The sequence below is a fragment of the Ammospiza nelsoni genome, chromosome 29, assembly GCF_027579445.1.
Source record: "Ammospiza nelsoni isolate bAmmNel1 chromosome 29, bAmmNel1.pri, whole genome shotgun sequence".
Taxonomy (NCBI): domain Eukaryota; kingdom Metazoa; phylum Chordata; class Aves; order Passeriformes; family Passerellidae; genus Ammospiza; species Ammospiza nelsoni.
The window spans coordinates 4508806-4526324 of record NC_080661.1 but is presented as its reverse complement, the minus strand read 5'-3'; the positions used below and the strand labels follow the sequence as shown (position 1 = coordinate 4526324).

General features: G+C 33.4%; 1 protein-coding gene across 1 annotated transcript in view; it reads right to left on the bottom strand.

The window, feature by feature from the left end:
• LOC132085228 (maltase-glucoamylase-like) overlaps positions 1–16980 on the bottom strand; it is a 156398-nt gene extending 139418 nt beyond the window's left edge. The window contains 7 exon segments of the mRNA XM_059490594.1: positions 422–547; positions 978–1090; positions 4655–4754; positions 7246–7402; positions 8001–8152; positions 13014–13123; positions 16695–16980. Of these exon segments, the coding sequence (XP_059346577.1) occupies positions 422–547; positions 978–1090; positions 4655–4754; positions 7246–7402; positions 8001–8152; positions 13014–13123; positions 16695–16980 (1044 nt within the window).
• Positions 16981–17519: the final 539 nt, after the last annotated feature.

Genomic DNA, 17519 nt, shown 5'->3' with positions numbered 1-17519 from the left:
TAATGTATTGTAATCTAAGGTAATATGATTCTAAAAAACACCAAAAATAAATAGAAATAAGAATGGAAACCAAAATAGAAATAAAAATGGAAACAAAAATGGACAGAAATAAAAATAGGCATAAAAACAGCAATCGAATGGAAATTTAAAAAGTAGAAATAGAATGAAAATGGAAACCAAAACTTTTAAAATAGAAAATAATCAGACCAACGAAATAGCAATAAAAATAGAAATAAAATTAAAATGGAAATTTACAAATAGAAACTAATGGAAATCCAAAAACACAAATAGACAAAGAAATGGACATAAAATTGAATACAAAAGGGAAAAATAAAATTAAAACTAAAACTAAACCTCAAAAGAAATGAATTTAATTTAATTAAGGTAGTTAACGAAGCGTCAGCGCTAATTGGCGACTCACGAGGGGCAGGCCGGCTGCGCGGTTCCTCTCCAGGACCTTTTTGGCCTCCTCCAGGCTTCCGTAGCTGCTGTGGCTGAGCTGGAAGCCGAGCGCCCAAAATGGCGGCAGCGCCGGCAGCCCCACCAGCTGGAACGGAACCCGAAATTCACCCCAAAAATCTGAAATTCACCCCAAAAATCTGAAATCCCACCCCAAAAATCTGAAATCCCACCCCAAAATTATCAAATTTCACCCCAAAATTCTCGAATTTCACCCCAAAAATGGGGATCTCAACCCCAATCCCAAATTGCTCAAAATCCCAGAAATTTGTCCCCAAAATTCCCAGTTTTCAACCCCAAAATTTTTGAATTTCGGCCACAAAATTCCAGAATTTTCACCCCAATCCCAAATTGCCCAAAATCCTGGGAATTTCCCCCTCAAAGTGCTTGGACTTCATCCCAAAAAACTCCCAAAATTCACGGATTTCAGCCCAAAAATCCCCAAATTTCACCCCAAAATTGGGATTTCCACCCAAAGCACCCCAAATTGCCCAAAATTCACGGATTTCACCCCAAACCTGGGCGTGTTCCCGCAGCAGCTGCTCGGGGCTGTCGGCGACGATCAGGAACAGGTCCAGGATTCCCCCGATGGAGCGAAGCGTCAGCGCCGGCGCCGGGCTCAGCGACACCTCTGCGGCCAAAAACGGCGAAATTCACCCCAAATTCAACAGAGCCCCATGAATTCCGCAAAATTCAACGTAATTTGCATAAAAAACTGCAAAAATGTACCCAAAATCTGGTCAAATTTGCCCCAAAATTCACCCAAAATTCTACTGAAACTTACGTAAAAATCAACAAAAATTTACCCAAAATCCGGTCAAGTTTATCCCAAATTTATCCCAAAATTCATCCAAATTTCTACTGAAATTTACACAAAATTCAATGAAATTTCTGCCAAAATCCGGTCAAATTTATCCCAAAATTCATCCGAAATTCTACTGAAATTTATGTAAAAATAAACAAAAATTTACCCAAAATTTGGTCAAATTTATCCCAAAATTCACCCAAAATTCAACAAAGCCCGATGAATTTACAAAAAATTCAATGGGATTTGCATAAAAAGCCGTAAAAATATACCCAAAATCTGGTCAAGTTTATCCCGAAATTCACCCAAATTTCTACTGAAATTTACACAAAATTCAACGAAATTTGCACAAAAATCTGCAAAAATGTCCCCAAAATCTGGTCAAGTTTCGGGCTCAGCGACAGCTCTGCGGCCAAAAACGGGAAATTCACCCAAATTCAACAAATCCCGATGAATTCCGCAAAATTCAAGGGAATTTGCATAAAAAGCCGCAAAAATTTACACAAAATCTGGTCAAGTTTATCCCAAAATTCACCCAAATTTCTACTGAAATTTATGTAAAAATCCACAAAAATGTACCCAAAATCCGGTCAAATTTAGCCCAAAATTCACCCAAATTTCTACTGAAATTTATGTAAAAATCAACAAAAATTTACTCAAAATCCGGTCAAGTCTATCCCAAATTTACCCCAAAATTCACCCAAATTTCTACTGAAATTTACACAAAAATCCACAAAAATGTACCCAAAATCTGGTCAAGTTTATCCCAAATTTATCCCAAAATTCACCCAAATTTCTACTGAAATTTACACAAAATTCAGTGAAATTTATGTAAAATTTCACAAAAATGTACCCAAAGTCTGGTCAAATTTATCCCAAAATTCACCCAAAATTCTACTGAAACTTATGTAAAAATCAACAAAAATTTACTCAAAATCCGGTCAAGTTTACCCCAAAATTCACCCAAAATTCAACAAAGCCCGATGAATTTACATAAAATTCAAGGGAATTTGCAAAAAAACCCGCAAAAATGTACCCAAAATCAGGTCAAGTTTATACCAAAATTCATCCAAATTTCTACTGAAATTTACACAAAATTCCGTGAAATTTATGTAAAAATCTGCAAAAATGTCCCCAAAATCTGGTCAAGTTTTGGGCTCAGCGACAGCTCTGCGGCCAAAAACGGGGAATTCACCCCAAATTCAACAGAGCCCCATGAATTTACATAAAATTCAAGGGAATTTGCATAAAAATCCGGAAAAATTTACCCAAAATTTGGTCAAGTTTATCACAAAATTCACCCAAAATTCACCCAAAATCCACTAAATCCCACTGAATTTACACAAAATTCAATGAAATTTGCACAAAAATCCGCAAAAATTTACCCAAAATCTGGTCAAATTTATCCCAAATTTATCCCAAAATTCACCCAAATTTCTACTGAAATTTACACAAAATTCAGTGAAATTTATGTAAAATTTCACAAAAATTTACCCAAAATCCGGTCAAATTTATCCCAAAATTCACCCAAATTTCTACTGAAATTTACACAAAATTCAGTGAAATTTATGTAAAATTTCACAAAAATGTACCCAAAATCCGGTCAAGTTTATCCCAAATTTATCCCAAAATTCACCCAAAATTCACCAAATCCTACTGAATTTAAAATTCAGTGAAATTTATGTAAAAATTCACAAAAATGTACCCAAAATCTGGTTGAATTTATCCCAAATTTACCCCAAAATTCACCCAAATTTCTACTGACATTTACACAAAATTCAATGAAATTTAAACAAAAATCCAAAAAAAAATACCCAAAATCTGGTCAAGTTTATCCCAAAATTCACCCAAAATAAACCAAATCCTACTGAATTTACGCAAAATTCAACAAAATTTGCACCAAAATCCACCAAAATGTGCCCAAAATCAGGTCAAATTTATCCCAAAATTCACCCAAATTTCTACTGAAATTTATGTAAAAATAAACAAAAATTTACCCAAAATCTGGTCAAGTTTATCCCAAAATTCACCCAAACTTCTACTGAAATTTACACAAAATTCAGCGAAATGTATGTAAAAATTCACAAAAATGTACCCAAAATTTGGTCAAATTCATCCCAAAATTCACCCAAATTTCTACTGAAATTTACACAAAATTCAACGAAATTTGCGCAAAAATCCACAAAAATGTACCCAAAATCCGGTCAAGTTTATCCCAAATTTATCCACAAATTCACCCAAATTTCTACTGAAATTTACACAAAATTCAACGAAATTTACACAAAAATCCACAAAAATATCCCCAAAATCTGGTCAAATTTATCCCAAAATTCACCCAAATTTCTACTGAAATTTACACAAAATTCAGTGAAATTTATGTAAAAATTCACAAAAATGTCCCCAAAACCTGGTCAAGTTTATCCCAAATTTACCCCAAAATTCACCCAAATTGAATTTTTCGGAATAAATGGAATTTTTCAGAATAAATGGAATTTTTCGGAATAAATTGTATTTTAATAAATTTCATTAAATTTCCTCACCCATGGCGTTGCTGTTGAGCAGGGATTTTTCGGAATAAATTGAATTTTTTGGAATAAATTGAATTTTTTGGAATAAATTGAATTTTTCGGAATAAATTGAATTTTTTGGAATAAATTGAATTTTTAGGAATAAATTGAATTTTTTGGAATAAATGGAATTTTTCAGAATAAATTGAATTTTTTGGAATAAATTGAATTTTTCGGAATAAATTGAATTTTAATAAATTTTAATAAATTTTAATAAATTTCCTCACCCATGGCGTTGCTGTTGAGCAGGGATTTTTCGGAATAAATTGAATTTTTTGGAATAAATTGAATTTTTCGGAATAAATTGAATTTTTCAGAATAAATTGAATTTTTTTGAATAAATTGAATTTTTCGGAATAAATTGAATTTTTTTGAATAAATTGAATTTTTCGGAATAAATTGAATTTTTCGGAATAAATTGAATTTTAATAAATTTTAATAAATTTTAATAAATTTTAATAAATTTCCTCACCCATGGCGTTGCTGTTGAGCAGGGATTTTTCAGAATAAATTAAATTTTAATAAATTTTAATAAATTTTAATAAATTCCCTCACCCATGGCGTTGCTGTTGAGCAGGGATTTTTTGGAATAAATTGAATTTTAATAAATTTTAATAAATTATAATAAATTCCCTCACCCATGGCGTTGCTGTTGAGCGGGGATCTTTTGGAATAAATTGAATTTTTCGGAATAAATTGAATTTTAATAAATTTCCACACCCTTGGCGTTGCTGTTGAGCACGGATTTTTTGGAATAAATTGAATTTTAATAAATTTTAATAAATTTTAATAAATTTTAATAAATTATAATAAATTCCCTCACCCATGGCGTTGCTGTTGAGCAGGAAAATGCCCAGGGAGGCTCCGGACGTGTCCTCCAAACACATCAAAAATGGGTGAATTCCCGCCAGGTTCTGCCCTTCCTGCCAAAAAAAAGTGAAAAAATTAAAATATTTATAAATTAATTAAGAATTAACATCGAAAAAATTCACCACAAAATGATAAACTCGTTAAAAGAAACAATTTAAAGGAAAATATTTTGATTTTTTTTGGCTGATATTTTTGATGTTTTCAATGGGTTGAAATTAGCTGAAAGGGAGAATTTGGGATTTTATCCCCCAAAAAAAACTTTGGGGAAAATAGTAGAAAAATCCCCCTAAAATTTGGGGGGAAATTGTAAAAATTTTGTCCTACATAATACATAATACATAATACATAATATATAATATATAATATATAATATATAATATATAATATATAATATATAACATATATTATATATTATATATTATATATTATATATTATATATTATATATTGTATAATATATATTGTATAATATATAATATATAATATATTATATATAATACATATTATATATTATATATTATATATTATATATTATATATTATATATTATATATTATATATTGTATAATATATATTTCGTTGAAATTTGTGTAAATTTCAGTAGAAATTTGGGTGAATTTTGGGATAAATTTGGGATAAATTTGACCAGATTTTGGGTATAATATATAATATATATATAATATATATAATATATATATTATACAATATATAATATATAATATATAATATATAATACATAATATATAATATATAATATATAATAAATAATATATAATATATAATATATAATAAATAATATATAATATATAATATATAATATATAATATATATTATATAATATATAACATATAACATATAATATATAATACATAATACATAATATATAATATATATTATGTAATATAAAAATATATAATATATAATATATAATATTAAATATATAATATTAAATATATAAAATATAATATATAATATATAATATATAATATATAATATATATATTACATATTATATATTATATATGATATATTGTATATTATATAATATATAGTATATAATATAGTATATAATATATAGTATATAGTATATAATATATAATATATAATATATAATATATAATATATAATATATAATATATAATATATAATATATAATATATAATATATAATATATAATATATAATATATAATATATAGTATATAATATATAATACATAATTTTTATTATATAATACATAACATATAACATATAACATATAACATATAACATATAACATATAATATATAATATATAATATAAAATATAAAATATAAAATAAAAAATAAAAAATAAAAAATACAAAATATATAATATCACATGATATGCTATGCTATGCTACAACACAATGAAACGGACCCAAGTGAAACATAACATAATTCAAGACAACAAAATAAAATTTCATTACTATATTATTCTATTATTACATTCTTATATAATATTATAATATTATTCCATGTCTATATTATATATTAATTAAAACATTCCCAGATTTGCCCAAAATTGAGGGAATTTTACCCAAATTTTACCCAAAATTGTGGGAATTTTACCCAAATTTTACCCAAAATCGTGGGAATTTTGCCCAAAATTTACCCAAAATTGTGGGAATTTTACCCAAATTTTACCCAAAATTGTGGGAATTTTGCCCAAATTTACCCAAAATTCGGGGAATTCTACCCAAATTTTACCTCGGTGCCCTCCCCCTGGGCACTGTAGAGCCTCCATCGGTGCCAGCCGGGCTGGAGCCCCAATTTGCCCCAAGCTCACCACGCCCAAACACTCCCAAATTTGCCCACATTTTGCCCAAAATGGAGGGAATTTTACCCAAATTTTTCCCAAAATTGTGGGAATTTCGTACAAATTTTACCCAAAATTGTGGGAATTTCGCCCAAATTTTACCTCGGTGCCCTCGCCCTGGGCACCGTAGAGCCCCCATTGGTGCCAGCCGGGCTGGAGCCCCAATTTGCCCCAACCTCACCACGCCCAAACACTCCCAAATTTGCCCCAATCTTGCCCAAATTTGAAGGAAATTTGAGGGAATTTTGCCCAAAATTTACCCAAAATTGTGGAAATTTTGCCCAAATTTACCCAAAATTCGGGGAATTCTACTCAAATTTTACCTCGGTGCCCTCCCCCTGGGCACCGTAGAGCCCCCATTGGTGCCAGCCGGGCTGGAGCCCCAATTTGCCCCAAGCTCACCACACCCAAACACTCCCAAATTTGCCCAAATTTTACCCAAAATTGTGGGAATTTCGCCCAAATTTTACCCAAAATTGTGGGAATTTTGCCCAAATTTTACCTCGGTGCCCTCCCCCTGGGCACCGTAGAGCCCCCATTGGTGCCAGCCGGGCTGGAGCCCCAATTTGCCCCAAGCTCACCACACCCAAACACTCCCAAATTTGCCCAAATTTCACCCAAAATTGTGGGAATTTCGCCCAAATTTTACCCAAAATTGTGGGAATTTCGCCCAAATTTTACCCAAAATTGTGGGAATTTTGCCCAAATTTTACCTCGGTGCCCTGGGCATTGTAGAGCCCCCATCGGTGCCAGCCGGGCGGGAGGCGGAGCTTGCCCTGGCCCCGCCCAAAGAGGGCGGAGCAAGAGAGGCGGGCGGAGACCTGCAGGAACTGCGGCGACTGCAGCAGCGGCCCGATGGACGTGTCGAAGCTGGGGGGGAATGAAATTAAAATTAAAATTAAAATTAAAATTAAAATTAAAATTAAAATTAAAAATCAAAAATAAAATCGAAATAATTTTTTAAAACCTAAAAAAAATTCTAAATTTAAAAATTAGCAAAAAAATTTCACTGGCCCGATGGACGTGTCGAAGCTGGGGGTGAAAATTAAATTAAAATTAAAATTAAAATTAAAATTAAAATTAAAATTAAAATTAAAATTAAAATTAAAATTAAAATTAAAAATTAAAAATAAAATCGAAATAATTTTTTAAAACCTAAAAAAAATTCTGAATTTAAAAATTAGCAAAAAAACTTCACTGGCCCGATGGACGTGTCGAAGCTGTGGGGGAAAATTAAATTAAAACTAAAATTTAAATTAAAATTAAAATTGAAATTAAAATTAAAATTAAAAATCAAAAATAAAATCGAAATAATTTTTTAAAACCTAAAAAAAATTCTGAATTTAAAAATTAGCAAAAAAATTTCACTGGCCCGATGGACGTGTCGAAGCTGGGGGGGAAAATTAAATTAAAATTAAAATTAAAATTAGAATTAAAATTTTTTGTATAAAAGTGAATTTCGGCTCACACGACGCGGCCGCTGCCGCCCCTCAGCACCCGCAGCCCGAACGGATCCTTCTGGAATTTCAGCCGAAATTTGGGGTCGGGGACGGCCGAGCCCGGGAGGGGCCCCAGGAGCTCCTCGGGCACCTGGAACCGCGGACGGCTGCGGTCCGTGAACTGGGAAAGGGAAAAATGGGGAAAAATGGGAAAAATGGGGAAAAATGGGAATTTTGGGGTTATTTTGGGTGGGAATGAGGGATTTTCACCTCAAACCATGGATTGCCAAGCTCTGTGAACTGGGGAAAAATAGGAATTTTCCCGCTTTATTCCCCCTTTTCCATTCCCATTATTCCCAGTTACTCTCCATTATTTCCCCATTATTTCCCATTTTTCCCCATTATTTTCCATTTCTCATTCCCATTATTCCCCATTATTTCCATTCCCATTATTCCCTCATTATTCCCCCATTATTTCCTCAACTATTCCTCCTTTTCCAATCCCATAATTCCAAGTTACTCTCCATTATTTCCCCATTATTTCCCATTTTTCCCCATTATTTCCCATTTTCCATTCCCATTATTCCCCCATTATTCCCCCATTATTTTCCCATTATTTCCCATTTTCCATTCCCATTATTCCCCCATTATTCCCCCATTATTTCCCATTATTTTCCCATTATTTCCCCTTTTCCATTCCCATAATTCCCAGTTACTCTCCATTATTTCCCCATTATTTCCCATTTTCCCCCATTATTTTCCATTTCTCATTCCCATTATTCCCCCATTATTTTCCCTTTATTCCACCCATTATTCCCCATTATTTCCCCCATTATTCCCCCTTTTCCATTCCCATTATTCCCAGTTACTCTCCATTATTTCCCATTTTTCCCCAGTATTTTCCATCCCTCATTCCCACTATTCCCCATTATTCCCCCATTATTCCTCCCATTATTCCCCCATTATTTCCCTGTTATTCCACCCATTATTTTCCCCCATTATTCCCCCATTATTCCCCCTTTTCCATTCCCATTATTCCCAGTTACTCTCCATTATTTCCCCATTATTTCCTATTTTTTCCCCATTATTTCCCATTTCCCATTCCCATTATTCCCCCATTATTTCCCCATTATTTTCCCATTATTTCCCATTTTCCATTCCCATTATTCCCCCATTATTCCCCCATTATTTTCCCATTATTTCCCCCATTATTCCCCCTTTTCCATTCCCATAATTCCCAGTTACTCTCCATTATTCCCCCATTATTTCCCATTTTTTCCCCAGTATTTTCCATCTCTCATTCCCACTATTCCCCATTATTCCCCCATTATTCCCCCCATTATTCCCCATTATTTCCCCCAATTATTCCCCCATTATTCCCCCATTATTCCCCCTTTTCCATTCCCATTATTCCCAGTTACTCTCCATTATTTCCCCATTATTTCCCATTTTTCCCCATTATTTTCCATTTTTCATTCCCGTTATTCCCCATTATTTCCCCCATTATTCCCTCATTATTCCCCCATTATTTCCTCAACTATTCCTCCTTTTCCAATCCCATAATTCCAAGTTACTCTCCATTATTTCCCCATTATTTCCCATTTTTCCCCATTATTTTCCATTTCTCATTCCCATTATTCCCCCATTATTTTCCCTTTATTCCACCCATTATTCCCCATTATTTCCCCCATTATTCCCCCTTTTCCATTCCCATTATTCCCAGTTACTCTCCATTATTTCCCATTTTTCCCCAGTATTTTCCATCTCTCATTCCCACTATTCCCCATTATTCCCCCATTATTCCTCCCATTATTCCCCCATTATTTCCCTGTTATTCCACCCATTATTTTCCCCCATTATTCCCTCATTATTGCCCCTTTTCCATTCCCATTATTCCCAGTTACATTCCATTATTTCCCCATTATTTCCCATTTTTTCCCCTTTATTTCCCATTTCCCATTCCCATTATTCCCCCCATTATTTCCCCATTATTCCCCCCATTATTTCCCCATTATTTCCCATTTTTCCCCATTATTTTCCATTTCCCATTCCCATTATTCCTCCCATTATTTCCCCATTATTCCCCCCATTATTTTCCCATTATTCCCCCAATTATTCCCCCTTTTCCATTCCCATTATTCCCAGTTACATTCCATTATTTCCCCATTACTCCCCTGTTATTTTCCCCATTATTTCCCTTTTCCTCTCCCTGTTATTTCCGCAGAATTTCCCCTATTATTTCCCCATTATTCCCTCCATTATTTTCCTATTATTTTCCCCATTATTTCCCATTTCCCACTCCTATAATTTCCCCCATTATTTCCCCCATTATTTTCCCATTATTCCCCATTATTCCCTCATTATTTCCCCCTTTTCCATTCCCATCATTCCCAGTCACTCTCCATTATTTCCCCATTATTTCCCATTATTTTCCCCATTATTTTCCATTTCTCATTCCCATTATTTCCCCATTATTTCCCCCATTATTCCCCCATTATTCCCTCATTATTCCCCATTATTTCCCCCTTTATTCCCCCTTTTCCATTCCCATTATTCCCAGTCACTCTCCATTATTTCCCCATTATTTCCCATTATTTTCCCCATTATTTCCCATTTCCCATTCCCATTATTTCCCCCATTATTTTTTGATTAATCTCCCATTATTCCCCCATTTTCCCCATTATTTCCTGGTTATTCTCCCCAGTATCCCCCCTTATTCCCCCAATTCCCCCATCATTCTCCATTTCCTGTTCCCATTATTTCTCCGTTATTTCCCCATTTTATGCCCCATTATTCCTCCATGATATCCCCCATTATTTCCCTATTATTCCCCCATTATTTCCCCCATTATTCCCCCATTATTCCCTCATTATTTCCCCCTTTTCCATTCCCATTATTCCCAGTTACTCTCCATTATTTCCCCATTATTTCCCATTTTTCCCCATTATTTTCCATTTCTCATTCCCATTATTTCCCCATTATTTTCCCATTATTCCTCCCATTATTTCCTGGTTATTTCCCTGTTATTCCCCCCATTATTCCTCCCATTATTCCCCCATTATTCCCCCTTTTCCATTCCCATTATTCCCACTTACTCTCCATTATTTCCCCATTATTTCCCATTTTTCCCCATTATTTTCCATTTCCCATTCCCATTATTTCCCCCATTATTTTTTGATTAATCTCCCATTATTCCCCCATTTTCCCCATTATTTCCTGGTTATTCTCCCCAGTATCCCCCCTTATTCCCCACAATTCCCCCATCATTCTCCATTTCCTGTTCCCATTATTTCTCCGTTATTTCCCCATTTTATGCCCCATTATTCCTCCATGATATCCCCCATTATTTCCCTATTATTCCCCCATTATTTCCCTATTATTCCCCCATTATTTTCCCATTATTCCCCCATTATTCCCCATTATTTCCCCCATTATTCCCCCTTTTCCATTCCCATTATTCCCAGCTACTCTCCATTATTTCCCCATTATTTCCCATTTCCCATTCCCATTATTCCCCCATTATTCCCCCATTTATCCCTCCATTATTCCCCCATTATTCCCCCATTATTTCCCCATCATTTCCTTCATTATCCCCCATCATTTCCCGGTCATTTCCCCCATTATTCCCCCATGATTCCCCCATGATTCCCCCATGATTCCCCAATCATTTCCCATTATTCCCCCATTATTCCCCCATTATTTCCCTCATTATCCCCCATCATTTCCCGGTTATTTCCCCCATTATTCCCACATGATTCCCCCCTTATTCCCCCATTATTCCCCAATCATTTCCCATTATTCCCCCATTATTCCCTCATAATTTCCCTCATTTTCTCCCATTATTTCCCCGTTATTTCCCCCATTATTCCCACATGATACCCCCGTTATTCCCCCATTATTCCCCCATTATTCCCCAATCATTTCCCATTATTCCCACATGATTCCCCCATTATTCCCCCATCATTTCCCTCATTATCCCCCATCATTTCCCGGTTATTTCCCCCATTATTCCCACATGATTCCCCCATTATTCCGCCCATTATTCCCCAATCATTTCCCATTATTCCCCCATTATTCCCCCATCATTTCCCAGTTATTTCCCCCATTATTCCCCCGTTATTCCCCCATCATTCCCCAATCATTTCCCATTATTCCCCCATTATTCCCCCATTATTTCCCTCATTATTCCCCAATCATTTCCCATTATTCCCCCCATTATCCCCCATTATTCCCCCATCATTTCCCTCATTATCCCCCATCATTTCCCGGTTATTTTCCCCATTATTCCCACATGATTCCCCCATTATTCCCCAATCATTTCCCATTATTCCCCCATTATTCCTTCATTATTTCCCCATTATTTCCCTCATTATCCCCCATCATTTCCTGGTTATTTCCCCCATTATTCCCCCATTATTCCCACATGATTCCCCCATTATTCCCCAATCATTTCCCATTATTCCCCCATTATTCCTTCATTATTTCCCCATCATTTCCCTCATTATCCCCCATCATTTCCCGGTCATTTCCCCCATTATTCCCCCGTGATTCCCCGTTATTCCCCCATTATTCCCCAATCATTTCCCATTATTCCCCCATTATTCCCCCATTATTCCCCCATCATTTCCCTCATTATCCCCCATTATTTCCGGGTTATTTCCCCCATTATTCCCACATGATTCCCCCCTTATTCCCCCATTATTCCCCAATCATTTCCCATTATTCCCCCATTATTCCCTCATTTTCCCCCATTATTCCCACATGATTCCCCCGTTATTCCCCCATTATTCCCCCCATTATTCCCCAATCATTTCCCATTATTCCCCCATTATTCCCTCATTTTCCTCCATTATTCCCACATGATTCCCCCGTTATTCCCCCATTATTCCCCCATTATTCCCCCATCATTTCCCTCATTATCCCCCATCATTTCCCGGTTATTTCCCACATGATTCCCCCATTATTCCCCCATCATTTCCCTCATTATCCCCCATTATTTCCCCGTTATCCCCCGTTATTCCGCAGTCATTCCCAGTCCGTACCTGCAGCCGGAGCCGTGTCGGGCTCTGGATCTGCGCCCGCAGCCGCACGCAGCCCATGGGGGCCCCGAACAGATGCGGGGCTGGCAGCGGGACCAGGGACAGCTCCAGCCCTGGGCACGGGGAAACAGCACCGCTGTTATTGCGTTGCAGGTATTGCATTGCATTGCATTGCATTGCATTGCATTGTATTGTATTGTATTGTATTGCATTGTATTATATTGCATTGTATTGTATTGCATTGTATTGCATTGATTTCTATTGTATTGTATTGTATTGCATTGCATTGCATGGCATTGCATTGCATGGCATTGCATTGCATTGCATTGTATTGGATTGCATTGTATTGTATTGTATTGCATTGCATTGCATTGCATTGTATTATATTGTATTGTATTGTATTGTATTGCATTGTATTGTATTGCATTGCATTGCATTGCATTGCATTGCATTGCATTGTATTGCATGGCATTGCATTGCATGGCATTGCATTGTATTGTATTGTATTGCATTGCATTGCATGGCATTGCATTGCATGGCATTGCATTGCATGGCATTGCATTGCATGGCATTGCATTGCATTGTATTGGATTGCATTGCATTGCATTGTATTGCATTGCATTGTATTGTATTGCATTGTATTGTATTGCATTGTATTGTATTGTATTGCATTGCATTGTATTGTATTGTATTGTATTGTATTGTATTGCATTGTATTGCATTGCATTGCATTGCATTGGATTGCATTGTATTGCATTGCATTGCATTGTATTGTATTGCATTGTATTGTATTGCATTGTATTGCATTGTATTGCATTGTATTGTATTGTATTGTATTGTATTGTATTGTATTGCATTGTATTGCATTGTATTGCATTGTATTGTATTGCATTGTATTGTATTGTATTGTATTGCATTGTATTCCATTGTATTGTATTGCATTGTATTGTATTGCTTTGTATTGCATTGTATTGTATTGTATTGTATTGTATTGCATTGCATTGCATTGCATTGCATTGTATTGTATTACATTGCATTGCATTGCATTGCATTGTATTGTATTGTATTGCATTGCATTGTATTGCATTGCATTGTATTGCACTGTATTGCATTGTATTGTATTGCATTGCATTGTATTACATTGCATTGCATTGCATTGCATTACATTGTACCTTGTTTTATTTATTTTTTTGTATTTTATTGTATTGTATTGTATTGTATTGCATTGCATTACATTGTACCTTGTTTTATTTATTTTATTTTATTTTATTTTATTTTATTTTATTTTATTTTATTTTATTTTATTTTATCTTAATTTAAATTTTTTTTATTTCATTTCATTTCATTGTATTATTTTATTTTTATTTCATTGCATTGCATTGCATTGCATTGCATTGCATGACATTGTACCTTGTTTTATTTCTTTTATTTTATTGTATTTTATTGTATTTTATTGTATTTTATTTTATTGTATTGCATCGCATTGCATTGCATGACATTGTACCTTGTTTTATTTATTTTATTTTATTTTATTTTTTTAAAATTTTATTTTATTTAATTTAATTTCATTTTATTGTATTGTATTTTATTTTATTTTATTGTATTGTATTTTATTGCATTGCATTGCATTGCATTACATTGTACCTTCTTTATTTTATTTTATTGTATTTTATTGTATTTTATTTTATTTTACTGCATTGCATTACATTCTATTACATTGTACCGTGTTTTGTTTATTTTATTTTATTGCATTGAATTGCATTACATTGTACCTTGTTTTATTTATTTTATTTTATTTTATTTACTTTATTTTATTTATTTCATTTCATTTCATTTCATTTCATTTCATTTCATTTCATTTCATTGTATTATTGTATTTTATTTTATTTTATTTTATTTTATTTTTTTTATTTCATTTCATTGCATTGCATTACATTGTTTTATTTATTTTATTTTATTGTATTGTATTTTATTTTATTTTATTTCATTTTATTTTATTTTATTTTATTTTATTTTATTTTATTTTATTTTATTTTATTTCATTTTATTTCATTTCATTTCATTTCATTTTTATTGGGACAGTTATCTACATTTATTTCAGTTTATCCTATTTAATTTTATTCTAATTTATTTTTATTTTATTGTGTTGTATTTGGACAGTTATCAACATTTATTTCAATTGATTTTAATTGATTTTATTCTAATTTATTTTATCCTATTTTATTTTATTGCATTGCATTGCATTTTATATTATTGCATTTTATTTTATTGGGACAGTTATTGATATTTATTTCAGTTTATCCTAATTTATTTTATTCTTATTGATTTTATTCTAATTCATTTTATTTTAATTTATTTTATTTTATAGGGGCAGTTATCAACATTTATTTCAATTGATTTTGATTGATTTTAATTTACTTTATTTTATTTTATTTTATTCTAATTTATTTTATTGGGACAGTTTTCGACATGTATTTCAGTTTATCCTAATTGATTTTATTCTTATTTATTATAACTTAATTGAATTTAATTCAATTGAATTTAGTTTTATTTTTTAATTTTATTTTATTATATTTTATTTTATTTTATTGGCACAGTTATTGACATTTATTTCAGTTTATCTTAATTCATTTTATTTTAATTTCTTTTATACTAATTTATTTTATTGGCACAGTTATTGACATTTATTTCAATTTATCTTCCTTGATTTTATTCTAATTTTCATTTAATTTTGTTTTATTTTGTTAAGACAATTATCGACATTTATTTCACCTTATCTTAGTTCATTTTATTCGAATGTTTTATTTTTATATGGAATGGAATGGAATGGAATGGAATTGAATGGAATAAAATTCAAATTAAATTAAATTAAATTAAATTAAATTAAATTAAATGCAATTCAATTCAGTTCAATGCAATGCAATTCAATGCAATGCAATTCAATTCAATTCAATTCAATGCAATTCAATTCAATGCAATTCAATGCAATTCAATTCAATGCAATGCAATTCAATTCAATTCAATTCAATGCAATTCAATTCAATGCAATTCAATGCAATTCAATTCAATTCAATTCAATTCAATTCAATGCAATTCAATGCAATGCAATTCAATTCAATTCAATGCAATGCAATGCAATGCAATTCAATGCAATTCAATTCAATTCAATGAAATTCAATGCAATTCAATGCAATGCAATGCAATTCAATTCAATGCAATTCAATTCAATTCAATGCAATGCAATGCAATGCAATTCAATTCAATGCAATTCAATTCAATTCAATTCAATTCAATGCAATGCAATGCAATGCAATGCAATGCAATTCAATTCAATGCAATGCAATTCAATTCAATGCAATTCAATGCAATTCAATGCAATTCAATTCAATGCAATTCAATTCAAAGCAATTCAATTCAATTCACTGCAATTCAATTCAATGCAATACAATGCAATTCAATTCAATGCAATTCAATTCAATTCAATGCAATGCAATGCAATATAATGCAATTCAATTCAATTCAATGCAATGCAATGCAATGCAATGCAATGCAATGCAATTCAATGCAATTCAATTCAATGCAATTCAATTCAATGCAATTCAATGCAATGCAATTCAAGGCAATGCAATTCAATGCAATGCAATTCAATGCAATGCAATTCAATGCAATTGACCTCACTATTACCTTGCTCGGTTTCCCAGGGCCCCGATTGGATCCTGTAGCCGTGGTCGGTTCCGAAGAAGCACCAGGGCACGCCCGGCTCCGACCCGGGGCTCCAACAGCACCCGCGCAGCTCACACACGGCCTGGGGGACATCATCATCATCATCATCATCGTCATCATCATCATTGTCATCATCAACATCATTATCAACAGCAACATCATCATCATCATCATCATCATCATCAAAAACAACAGCACCCACGGAGCTCACACACGGCCTGGGGGACATCATCGTCATCATCATCATCGTCATCATCATCATTGTCATCATCATCATCATTGTCATCATCATCATCATCGTCATCATTGTCATCATCATCATCGTCATCATCATCATCAACAACAGCACCCGCGCAGCTCACACACGGCCTGGGGGACATCATCGTCATCATCATCATCATCATCAACATCGTCATCATCGTCATTGTCATCATCATCATCATTATAAACTGCAACATCATCATCATCATCATCATCATCAAAAACAACAGCACCCGCGGAGCTCACACACGGCCTGGGGGACATCATCGTCATCATCATCATCATCATCATTATCAACAGCAACATCATCATCATCATCAACATAAACAACAGCACCCGTGGAGCTCACACATGGCCTGGGGGACATCATCGTCATCATCATCATCAACATCGTCATCATCATCATTGTCATCATCAACATCATTATCAACAGCAACATCATCATCATCATCATCATCATCATCAACAACAGCACCCGCGGAGCTCACACACGGCCTGGGGGACATCATCGTCATCGTCATCATC